Source organism: Brassica napus, chromosome A2 (assembly GCF_020379485.1).
Source record: "Brassica napus cultivar Da-Ae chromosome A2, Da-Ae, whole genome shotgun sequence".
In the NCBI taxonomy this organism is placed as follows: domain Eukaryota; kingdom Viridiplantae; phylum Streptophyta; class Magnoliopsida; order Brassicales; family Brassicaceae; genus Brassica; species Brassica napus.
Window position 1 is genome coordinate 28,627,797 of NC_063435.1, and position 13,344 is coordinate 28,641,140.

General features: G+C 34.0%; 2 protein-coding genes across 2 annotated transcripts; both read right to left on the bottom strand.

Annotated features, from left to right (window-relative positions):
- Positions 1–4,750: 4,750 nt before the first annotated feature.
- On the bottom strand, positions 4,751–5,449 carry LOC106353844 (zinc finger protein ZAT1-like). Its single transcript, XM_013793656.2, has one exon. The coding sequence runs from the start codon at positions 5,447–5,449 to the stop codon at positions 4,751–4,753; it is 699 nt and encodes a 232-aa protein (XP_013649110.2).
- A 678-nt stretch (positions 5,450–6,127) lies between these two features.
- Positions 6,128–9,584, bottom strand: LOC125581452 (MADS-box protein AGL72-like). Its single transcript, XM_048746910.1, has 5 exons — positions 8,894–9,584; positions 7,494–7,640; positions 7,316–7,415; positions 7,066–7,107; positions 6,128–6,977 (listed from the first exon to the last, which is right to left on the bottom strand). Exons 1-5 carry the CDS (start codon positions 9,103–9,105, stop codon positions 6,849–6,851), a joined length of 630 nt encoding a protein of 209 aa, XP_048602867.1. The 5' UTR covers positions 9,106–9,584; the 3' UTR covers positions 6,128–6,848.
- Between the last annotated feature and the right edge of the window lie 3,760 nt (positions 9,585–13,344).

Below are 13,344 nucleotides of genomic sequence, written 5' to 3' on the forward strand. Positions count from 1 at the left end.
ATTTTTACATTTTTCTTGTTATATAAAAAGTGTCATTTTAAAATTTAATATAATTTATATTTATTTTAAACTTAATATTTATTGCAAAATTGATTTTATAAAATATATTTATTTCCAAATACTAATTAATACAATATAAACACATTTCAATCATTCTTTAAATTTGTGTGAAAAACTGAAAGTATCTAACTAACACTCTTTGTATATTTGTATAGAATGTATTTAGTCTTATAGAATCGTATACATGACTATTTATCATGATTCATTAATGTATGCAACAAGTAGAGATGTAGGTTTTGAATGTTACTAACCGCTCTGCCCCTGCATCGCAGTTAACAATAACAAAAATCTCTATATATACAATATATTTATATATTTTTATAACCGTTAAAACTGCACCGCAGTTAAATAGCTTGTTCCGTACCGCTCAAACTGTAGTTACCATTCGGAGCCGTAATCATTATTTATATCGTATATGTAGTCATTATGTGCTCATGTACTCAATACGTGCTCGTGTTCTTACAAAAAAAAAATTCTAAATTTCGATAATTACAGAAAGTCAACTATGTTTCTATGTTCACTGAAAAAAAAAAACAAATCCTAGAGTATATTTTTCTGATCAATTCAGACATATCCGATGAAACTAAATCGGCCAATGGGGGAACAGATTTATGTTTAAAGAAACAATATATATTACAGTAATATTGTTCATGCTACAGCTGGTGAAGTCGGGTCTCCGTTGTGTCAATGGGAAAATGTGCTTGGAGCCTCGGTCACTGGAATTGTCTCGACAAATGAGAAAGCGGCTCAGTCCAAAGAAGATATGGATGCTACCATGTTGTTATGTAAAAGAACCGAGTATTTTGTTTCACAGGTCAACGATATTACACTGGAAAGGAGTTGAAGTTGTCTACGACTCAGTGGAAAAAAACACCTCTTGTGTGGAAACTTTTATTATTATTGTTCATTTCTGTTCTATTTTTTTGTGTCTTTTTATTGTATAAGTGTTTGTCTCCATAATCTGCATAACAACTTTGAAAGTGTTTATGTTAATAAACAAACGACGCGAATCAAACATGAAAAGCAAGAACATTTAGAGAAAAACATGATTAATACAAATACCCATTTTTTAGGGTTTGTTTATTAATTCTGTAAGTAAATAATTTACAATCCGTTAAATCTATACCCATGCTTAAAAATTCGATATTTTTTTTTCCTTTTAGAAAAATTCACTTATTTCATAAAATAGTTTTTCCTTGTCGTATTAGGTATTCGAATGCGGCCTTCTATTGGTTTACTAAAAATTTACGTCATTTCCAAAATAAACAGTTTAGAACTTCATAGGCTAATGATAATGCAATATTGTCACTTTAGATGTAACTTCAAGCTAAAGCATTGTTGTGCTCACAACGCATGACAAAAGTAAAAACATATGGGCAATGTAAATTAAATTTGTTCAGATGTGTGTTTTTGTAAATGGAGTAGTGGTTTTCGGCCAAAAAAATTTATGCGATTAATAGATTTTTTTTTTAAAGGTTTCTAATAGAAATTTATTTAAGAAAACCTTTTCATACATTCAAAGGGAGTTTTGAGTCTTGACAACCTCTGACTCTTGTTTTTTTTTTGAACAAAACTTGGGTTCACCCCCTAGGGTGAACCTTCTAATTCACCTCAATGCTTAACACCAATCAAAGTGACATGTAGGATTAGTTAAAAAAGGAATTAAAACTAAAAAAATAAATGGAAAATAACTAAAAGAAAAAAAAAGAGGACGTCGCCGTTAACCAAGGAATTGAACGTGATGTCCATCGGCTTCTTCTTCATACCCCACAGAGATATATCTAATTGACAAAACTGAAATTGAAAACATAAAATTTTAACTGATAGTCTTCGATTTGACTTAAATTTGGTTACTCTTTCACTAAAAATGAAAAACTGGGTTAAAGAGACCCTCATGTTGTGACACCATCATCATCAAATTGTATTGCTAACTAGCTGCCAAAGAACCAAAATCCTTGAAAACAACAAGACATCTTTGGAATTCCACATCAAACAAACAAAAAAGTTAGTCTTAATCATGTTTTAGACATTAATGGGTTTTGATTTTCCTCATACGAAGAACCATAGTTGCTGATCTTGTTTCCTTTGTCAAAGCCTTCCTCTCTTGCTTTATTTCAGAAGCACAGCTTGATATCTGAGATTGAAAAGTTAGATAACTCCATTACATATATATATAAATGGTTATTCTTAACCTAGGATAGCAAAGAGAGAACGGAATCGAGAAGCTTCTCTCGTGGGTAATTATTTTAAGTAAATCTTTCAAACCTATATATACAACAAATCAATGGTGGTACAAGTCAATAACCTTTGTCAGGGAGAGAGTTTTGTTCTATGCATACCTATGGTTTAACAAACTGTGTAAGTTCAAGACAGAAAGATATAGAACATACTTTGGGCTGCTTCTTCCTACTACTAGACAGCTTAAATATGGTGTTAATTTCAACTAATCTCCTTGAAGAGACTTCTTGAATAAGCAAGGGCTAGTAAAGCAGCGATGTGGTAAATGGTATTTGTCTATTTGAGTTTTTTTATATGTAAGAGTATTAGAATGTGTGAACTTGTGTAATAATAAGGACTAATGAGCCTTAACCATTGTTTTTACTTCATCTTTTTGAGTAATGTAATGAGAGTTTTTTAAAACTCAATCAGCAGATTGCTAGTGGTGTTGGAAGGCTCGTCACACTGCAAGTATGTTTTATATCTTATTCAGAGAAGCAGGCAAACAGATACGAGGTGTGGTCAACTCAGTTTATAGGATTGAAACTTTCGAAGTTTGTTAAACCATAGGTATGCATAGAACAAAACTCTCTCCCTGACAAAGGTTATCGACTTGTACCACCATTGATTTGTTGTCGAATGCGAAAGATGTCTTGTTGTCTTGTGTTTTCAAGGGCTTTGGTTCTTTGGCAGTTAGTTAACAGTTTTTTATTTTTAATGAACGAGTAACCAAATTTAAGTCAAATCGAAGACGATCGGTTAAGACTTTATGTTTTCACTTTCAGTTTTGTTAATTAGATATATTTCTATGGGGGTGAAGAAGAAGAAGCCAACGGAGATCGGAGATCACGTTCAATTCCTTGGTTAACGGCGACGTCCTCTTTTTTTTCTTTTAGTTATTTTTCATTTATTTTTTTAGTTTTAATTCCATTTTTAACTAATCCTACATGTCACTTTGATTGGTATTAAGCATTGAGGTGAATTAGAAGGTTCACCCTAGGGAGTGTCTTTTTTTTTTGGTTATAGAATATTATTAGCTTATATATATCTTTGGTATAGTTTCCTTTAGCTAACCATTGGGTTAGTGTGGTTTGGTTTCCTTTTGCTTAACTACCTGAGTATAAATACATAACAATGTATGCTTTCTACGGTTAATGAGAAAGTTTATTTTCATCATCTTCTTTTCTTCAATAAATATCATGCATACAAGCTACAAGTGGATAAAAAGAGTGATATCTACAGATACAGAGTTATATTATTAGAAATCATCAAAGGAAATTAATAAATCCGTCGAACTGGGATTCAGGGAAGGTAACTGTATTGTGGATTGGGCTAAGTCAAAGCTGAAGATACAAGAACATGTAGTAGAAGAAGTTCTAGACAAAGGCATGGGTAGGTCTTGTAGTATGATAATAGAAGAGATGAAACAAATGTTGAGAATTGCATCGTTATGTACAAGTTGAAATCCGACAGATCGGCCGCCAATGAGAGATGTGTTGTTGTTTCTTCAAGAGGCAAAGCCTAAGAGGAAAATGATAGGAGCTAATGTGATCGTTCTTGGTAATGTTAGTGATGCTAATATTGAAGATGTTTGTGGTCAAAAGATTGAGGTGTTGTGAGGTGTTGATATACATTTCTTTGTATGGTGTTTTTAATGTAATTGTAGAATTGTTTTTGAAGGGTGTTAGAGAGGATATATATGAGAGTACTTTTGCCTTTGCTTCCTTTCATATATGAAAGAAATGATTTTTTTTTTTTTTTGAACACAAGCTCATAGAAATGGTTTTAAAGGATCAACCAAGCTCATATATTTGTCGGGCTGAAGAGAGTGACTGGGTCTTTTACTCATTATCGGCCCGTTTAATTTCACCGTTATCGATTTACAACTCCAAACGATTTTGGAACACTTAATTGAATATATTTGACTTCGCTTAGTCAAACAAAAACATAAATTATGATTAATTTGTAAATTTACACGTATGTAGATATATTAAATATAGGAAATTTTCTAAATAAAGCATAATAATGTTCCATTAATGTTTTAGTCTTGTTGTTTGACTGGCACAATATTACTATGAATTATGAATAGTTTTTAATCTTGCACTATGAATTATGTTTTTTTATGAATTATGTCCTTAATCATATTAATTGCTCTACACCATATAGAATCACTACATCGACATTTATTTCGCTATTTTGTGCTGAAAATAAATTCCGAAAGTATATTCTGAACAAGAAACTTTATGATAAACACATAAACTGTAACCAAACTTTTATTATTATTATTCTTATTATATTTTTTTATAACTTTTATTATTATACAAAACAGAAAATAAACTAAAAAGGGTAGAAAAACATAAACATAAGGAGCATAATTCATAATTTGTTCATCCATATCAGTTAATGACCCAAATCAATTCATAGGTTCTATGTCACTCGGTTGAAGTCGACTAACCAATAATAACAGAACTAATTATATGTAATGAGTCTTCATGTGACCACCAAGTGCTTGACCAGATTCAAATTCTCTGCCACAAACTCCACACTGGTGACGTCGGTCTTGATCATTCTTTTTGTTTGGAACTAATTCTCGGTCTTGATCATTCTTGTCGCAAATCTTCAACCGTTTGCACTTATGGCTCGTTCGATGACCACCTAATGCCTGATACGAACCAAAAACTTTTCCACATACATCACATATAAATTCTTTCTTACACTTTTTCTCTCTCGTAACCAAATTTGTTTCGTCAGCATCATTATCCTCATCATCTTCACCGTTGTCTTCTGTTAGGGTTTCCACGTTTTGAGTGAGAAGCTCAGCAACAGACTTGTATTTGACTTCTTTATTATCATCATCAGAATCTAAATCTGTTTCGTAATATTCTTCTTTACCGTTTGGAGTTGCTAACAAACGATCAATAGCATTCCAATTCTGAGAATTTTCTGGCCTCTGCCCCTTAGACATTGCTACAAGAATTAAACCAGCTTCTTCGACAGCTGTCAAAGGACTACCAGACCCGGTAGAATCTGCCTCGTCCACGATCATCTTTCTCTCGCCTTTTATTTGATGTGCACCGTCTTCTCTCTTTAGATCTGGTCCCCCAATCAAAACGGTTTCATTGTTGGATGTCTCTAGCGATGGAAGGGTCGAGCCACTCGCTGATTCTGACATCATGTGCTCTCTTAGAGTACTCCCATTTGAAAATGACTTATTGCAACTCATTTTGATGAAAAAGAAACAAGGAATAAAAAAAGCTATAGAAGTTTTTTGGTGATAATGATTTTGATTGCTTTTGCTGCGAGAAGAGTTTGCTTGAATATATTGTTGTATGATTTGTGCATATATATAGCTTCAGAAATCTGAAGAAATCATAAATACGTACAAATACTATTCAAAAGGTAATCCAGAAATCGGAAGAAAACATAAATACGTACGAATACTATTCAAAAGGAGTTAACCACTTACCATAAGTGTTTAGTGCACTATGCTCTTAAGTCTTAACAATTAATTACTAACTGCTTATTTAGGTCTATCGATTAAGTGGTAATTAATTAACTGTAGCTTTATAAATTATTAGTCACATTGTGTCATTAACTCAGTCTCCGTCAAAACCGTTTATATAAGATATTTTGCGTGAGAGATGAATAGCCCAAACTAGAAACATGAAATAAAAGCTGTAGTTAGCCATATAAAACCATGCCATTAACATCAAAAAAGAATTAAAAATGAAATAAGATCGACAGAGAAGAGAAAGAAAACAATTATTTAGTAGATAACAATCATAACATTATTATACATCACTTTTTGTCAAGGTATTATACATAACTTTATTTCTTAGTTTTACGCAAATAGAGAATCGAGTATATACTTGGAAAATATGAAAACAAGAACCTGTTAATAAAAAAGAAAGAGATCATTACACTCTTCTAGGCAATCCGATGAACAAATCAGTTTCGACATTGGATATGTGGATGTTTTCACAGCCAGAGGAAGATGCATTCTTCTCACTCTCTAAGTTCCTCGACTGCATCCACAAGGGCTTTTCTTCAAACTGAAATGATAACAAGTTAAATCCTAAACAAAAGAAACTCAATAATCAGAGAGAAACAAACAAAAAGTTCACGAAAAACGAATAACTTTTTGACGGACGATTTTCAGATTTCCTCAAGTTAGATTTCAGTCGAAAGCACTATTAATCAACCACAAGATTTTTCATGAGAGTTAAGTCATGGATGTCAAAGGTTAATCCACCATGATGTCTATAGACTATAGCTGAATGATATTTTTGTTATTTAAAGAATAAAGAGATAAAGCGCTAAACGATTTTGTTTTTTAACATCAAAAGATTATTATATTATTAAATTAGATGATCTTTGTAACTAGTAGATTAGAATATGACAGTCAACAACAAAAACATTATATATATGGAACGCTCTAACAATCTTAGCTAATGAATTTATCATTGTGTTCTATTGAGAAATCATGAAAACTTCCCTTCAGAGTTGTGAACTTATATATAGTATCCATATGTACTAGTTATAAATATAGATAGCAAAGACTAAGTTCATGATTAAATAAGTGTAGGGCGTGCAAGAATGAATACATGCATATATGTCCTTGGATTGTATATATATGCGTATGCGTATACCATTTCGTGCAGCCTAGTTCTCTCGTTCAACAGCTCTCTTTTTCCTGCAATCTAATAAGATCAAACCCAAAAAAAAGCACAATGAAATTTATATATTATATGCCGTAAAGAACCAACTAAAATAATAAAGTAAAATTACCTCTGCTTTTAGTTTCCCCACCTCATCTTCATTTAACTTAGCCTGCCAAAATTGTAGAATCCGGAATAAGCAGTTGCACATGCTGGTTCGATAGCTAATCATTTAGACTCAGAAGTCCCAGAGAACATATGTTGATATGTGTAACAGAAAATACTCTAGAAGACCCTAATTATAAGCCATTAGTGCTAAACACATTATAACAAACACGTAAAGATTTCAAAATCAAGTACTATGTATTTATTAAGTTTACCTTCCTTGATCTAACAATAGTAAGGCTTTTCTCAATTTGAATAGTTATCTCTTTGAGCTCCTCCACCGAACAAGTATCTAAATCTTCCCCCATTAGCCTCCTAAGATGCATATTATCGCCTTCATGAGCTTATATAGAATCACCTATTGCATTATCTATAGAAATATCAGAAACTAACCGGCAATGACGTTGAAGAAGTTCAATGGAGTTCACCATAATCGTGATTTCATCCTTGAGATCCTGCACCTGCTGCTCTTTTTGGAGTCTCTCTTCATGAAAATATTCCCTTCTATGTAACTCACATCGTTCGATCATCTTCTTCATGCTGAATTAGTTTTCAGGATCACTTCATCAATCATCATTATAATATTTCTAAAGTATACAATTACTATTTTCCGAAAATGTTATCATGACCAACAAGAACATTCACACATATGCAAGATTTATAGATTGTATGCATATTTTCCGAGCCTAAATTCGATACATTTTGTCGATATGCGCTTGGCCTATCTCAGGATTAGTATAATTAAAAAGTATGAAAGATTTCCGGAGGATGAAGAATGTACATAGTAAGGTTTTCGATATGCCATTCCACCTATTAAAGGAGAAGAAATAGCTGAATATATAATATCAATTTGTTAGTAATATATGTCTTTTTAATTTGTGTAACTTGGTTTCCTATCTATACAAACTCAATGGCAAAAGCATTACTATAAGCTAGGATGCACTCGCCTTTCCATTACGTACCAACGATTTGCTTTAAATGGTCAAACTTGGTAAACTCGAAACTGTGAATGAAACATAAACTCTTGTTCCAAAAGTTTTGGTTGGTTAATTATCTAAACCCACTCAAGTGTAGATATTGGCAATTCGCTAACAAAATAATGGGAAGAGATGATTAGTACAGTTCACCTAGTGACTATCAATATATGGTTTCACATGATTATGATCATTGTTTGGGTTTGATAATCATTAGTGGCATCATTTAAGTTTGGATTTGGTTTAAGAAACTAACTCACCTATCGGCTATATAAGAGATCAACACATTTAATAGCATGAAAACTTCTCGAGGGCTAGAGTTTGAGACCCTAGCAAAAATCCAAAAGATCTTCTCATACTTCATGGGGGATTTTTAAATTGGTCCAATTGTACTCTTAACAGTATGGCATGAACACTAGGATGTTTCAATATAATTATAAACATGTCAAGTGGTTTCAGCATGAGTTTCAAGGCATACTAGGTTCAAAGTTCAAGAACACTTCTTTGGAAAGTCCTAAATTGATTGCTCGTGCTTAAAGAAGAACTGTGATTAGGTTTGAATTCATTTAAATAAAAACTTCGTGGTACTATTGAGTAAATAAATGACAAAAAAAAAAAAAACTTTAAGAAGGCATAATTTGTTGAGAAGTTAAACGCAACAGCTACAATTAGCTAGAAATCTATTGTGCGATACATAAATAAATTAGCAAAGTAAAGTAAGAACAGTAGATTCATTTCTATAGAATAAACAGTAGATTGTAAATATGTATAAATGTGTATTAATTGGATTAAAAGTTATAGAAATGTTAGGTTACTTACTCGGAGCTAGCGTATTCGTATAGTTTGCCTTTCTGAGAAAAGACAATGGCTGCGACTTGAGTATCGCATAGAACTGAAAGCTCGTGAGCCTTCTTCATGAGACCTTTCCTACGCTTGGAGAACGTGACTTGCCTGCTCGTTAGGTTTTCGATTCTCTTGATCTCGATCTTCCCTTTCACCATCCTCCTGCCATGATTAGTGGGTGAATCCATATGAAACCCTAAGTCTGAACAATTTTATAGGAAAGAGAAAATTAGTTTCTTTTTCTTTAGAAACAAACTCACTTGGATCCAAATCAAAACCAAGGTACTGTTTCTTGATAACAAAAGAGAGATCTAAACACAAGATCAGCTGTCCACACAAAAGTCAATAAGTGATAACTTCCCTAGGAAAATGATGAAAAATCTGGGGAAAAAACGAAACCAAACAAAACCTTTTTTCTAAATCTGTCAAGATTCGTTTCAAAGGCCTCAAGAATCAGAAAACGACCAAGAAGATCTGTGATATTAATAAGGACGAACTTTCACAAGAAAAAAAAGAGATGAAATGAACAGAACAATAAGATCGATGATAACTAGAAATGAATGAATTGATGAGTCAAATCACTTTGATGATTTAGTCTTTCTTTGGTCAAACCTTTGTTATGCAGGGAGGAACAAACCCTAAGGTTAATAGTCTTGCTTTTGCTCTCTGATTTACATACTCTCAGGAAATAAAAATATATAAATGCCATTTTGCAGATATTACTTTCGATTATCACACACTGCTTTGCCTGCTGACTAAAAATGTCTGCTTCGCTTTTTTCTACTAATTAAAAATATGTTAATTATCGATTTTAATGAAGCTTCATATGATTTATGTTTTTTTGTAACTATCGGTCCAATTAGATTGGTCTATAGATCATTTTATAAAATATTTGATCACAAAAATAAAATATACATACTTGATATCAAATATTTTCAAATAACTTAATTTGGTATTTTCAAATGAGTTCTATCAAAATTAAATACTTTTATAAAAATAAAATAAATACTTTAATTAATTAATTATGCAGACCTAACCATTTTAAAAGTGACATAAATACATTTATCATTTGCATAATATTCTTCAATTAATTTAGGGGTTATATAGGTTTCTGAGATTTCTGTTTTCTTACAATAAGCACTTGAAATTGATCTTATGTACTTGAAATTTTATTCAGCCTATGATTTGGTGAATCTATGTTATTCGACGCAAAAGTCACTATTTTCTAAGTATCCGGGTAAAAATGAGAAAATCTAAATTTATTAGATGAAAACGAGGCAGAAAAAGTGATTACTTCATATACTTGTATGTTGAGTTAAGCTTGAGTTATCCTAATGAGATTAGGATTAAATAGATTGAGAGTTATCTATAAGATATGTTTCCTAATGAGTTTAGGAACTTAAGAGTTATATATATAAGGAGATACCAATGTGTGGTATAACTTGTGAGTTGAGAGAGCTTTAGTTTTGAGTTATTTTCTAAAGCATTAAGAGTTCTAATAAAGAGTGTTCTTGAGATTCTTTGATTCAATAATTGGTATCAAAGCCAGGTTATTGAATCAAAGAATCTCAAGAACACTCTTTATTAGAACTCTTAATGCTTTAGAAAATAACTCAAAACTAAAGCTCTCTCAACTCACAAGTTATACCACACATTGGTATCTCCTTATATATAACTCTTAAGTTCCTAAACTCATTAGGAAACATATCTTATAGATAACTCTCAATCTATTTAATCCTAATCTCATTAGGATAACTCAAGCTTAACTCAACATTCTCCCCCTTAAGCTTGATCTCTTCATTCTTCACATTTTGAACTCCAATGAATTGTCTCATCTCTTTGAACTTGATTCTCCCAAGTGCTTTGGTAAGTATATCAGCCTTTTGTTTCACACCAGCGACATGCTCTACACTCACGAGACCTTTCTCGACGCATTCTCTGATGAAATGAAATCTTGTATGAATGTGTTTGCTTCGCCCATGAAACACTGGATTCCTAGACAATGCTATTGCTGACTTATTATCGATCCTTATCACGGCCTTCTTACTGTTACCACCGAACAGCTCACTTAGAAGATCCTGTAGCCATATTGCTTGCTTGGCGGTTTCAGTTGCAGCCATAAACTCCGCTTCACAAGAAGATAAAGCAACTATCTCTTGTTTTTGAGAACACCATGTGATTGGATTTCCACCAAAGTAAAAGATGTGTCCGGTTGTGCTCTTGCCATCATCGGGATCAACATTGTAACTACTATCACTATAACCCACCAATCCTTCTTGCGGTCTTGCTTCAAAGATCAAACCGTGCGATAGGGTTCCTTGAAGGTACCTCAAGACTTGCTTCAAAGCGGCTTTATGGGACTCCTTAGGATTGTGCATGTACCGACTTAGGATACCTACACTACACGCTAGGTCAGGTCTTGTATGTATCAGATAGCGCAAACAACCAATGTTTCTCCGATACTCTCTCTCGTCTACACCCTTCTCCTCATCCGCTTTGCCTAGTTTTAGACCTGCATCCATTGGTATCTGCGTCGCGTTACATCCTTTCATCCCAGCCTCCTCTATGATCTTTGCTGCATATTTCTCTTGACTTAACACTATACTTCCTTTTCTCTGCGTGACTTCTATCCCAAGGTAATAACTCAGCTTTCCAAGGTCAGTCATGTCGAATTTGGCTGCCATATCCTTCTTGAAATCGATTATCATGTCCAAGCTGGAGCCTGTTACCAATAGATCATCGACATACACGGCCACCATCAACAAATGTCCGTGCTCTTTCTTTTTATAAAGCGACGGCTCCTTGAGGCATCTATCAAACTTCAACTCATGAAGTGTAGCGTTGAGTTTTTCATTCCAGGCTCTTGGAGCTTGGCGTAGACCGTATAGTGCCTTTCTTAACTTATAAACTTTAGTTTCTTTTCCTTTGATGATGAACCCCTCTGGCTGTGATACGTATACTTCTTCTTTTAAATCACCGTGTAAAAAAGCTGTTTTCACATCAAGATGATGTAGCTCCCAACCATGTGAGGCTGCAACTCCGATGATCAAACGAACTGTTTCTATCCGTGCAACAGGTGCGAACACCTCATCAAAGTCTATTCCATGTTTCTGTATGTATCCTTTAGCAACCAGACGTGCCTTGTATTTGTTGATACTCCCATCAGAGTTCCTTTTAATTTTAAAGACCCACTTCAATCCAATTGCTTTACAATTCCGAGGGAGGTCAACTAAACTCCAAGTATCGTTCTTCACGATCGATTTGATTTCGTCCTCACATGCATCTCTCCAAACCTTTAGTTCTTTCGCATCTTCATAGCTCCAAGGTTCCTCGTTCACAAGCATCAATAGATGCTCGTATTCTAACTCGCAAAGTGTTTCATACATCTCATCTTCTTCACACAGTAACTCGTAATCATCAAGATAGCTTGGCTTATTGATCGTACGGGAGGAGCGTCTTAGGATCACTGGTTCTTCTTCATGATCACTTTCTTCTTCCTCGAGCTCAGGATCACTTTCTTCTTCTTTTATTGTAGCTTGATCACATAATCCTGAATCGTGATTTCCAAAAATTATTATACTAGTGTCTACTTCTTTCTGTTCCTGTATCCACTTCCACCTATGTTCTTCATTAAAGACCACATCTCTACTAACCACTATTCTTCTTGTTGTCGGATCAAGTAGTCGGTAAGCCTTTGTTCCCGGCTCAGTTCCGAGATGAACCAACGCTCGAGACCTATCATCTAATTTTTTCAGATGTGGTGTAGTAATTTTTGCGTAACCAACGCATCCGAAAACCCTCACGTGCTCAACGTGCGGCTTCTTCCCCTTAAAGCTTTCGTATGGGGTCTGAAGTACTAGAGTTCGAGTAATGATCCTATTGATGAGGTAGGTTGAATGCCTTACTGCCTCTCCCCAAAGAAAATTTAGAACATCCATATGTTTCAAGATGCTTCGTGTCATCTCTAGAAGCGTTCTGTTTCGTCTCTCGACGACCCCGTTTTGTTGTGGAGAGTATGGGGCCGTTAAATGTCGTTCAATGCCCGAGCTCTCGCAGTACTCTTTGAATTCGACTGATGTAAATTCTCCCCCCCCTATCAGTTCGTAGCGTTTTGATCTTTGACCCTGTCTCTTGTTCGACTACGGTCTTAAACCGTTTGAACTTTGTAAAAGCTTCACTTTTCTCCTTTAAAAGAATACTCCACATGTATCAAGACAAATACATACTTGTTTCCTCCTGCGGTAGATGGAGTAATTGGACCGCATAAATCTCCATGTATCAGCTCTAATACTCTAGATGCACGGTAAGAGCTTGCTTGCGGAAAAGACTTTCGTATTTGCTTCCCACGTAAGCATGCCGCACATGTCTCCTTCTCGATTCCAAAACGAGGCATACCGACCACCATATTCTTTTCTACCATTAGCTTT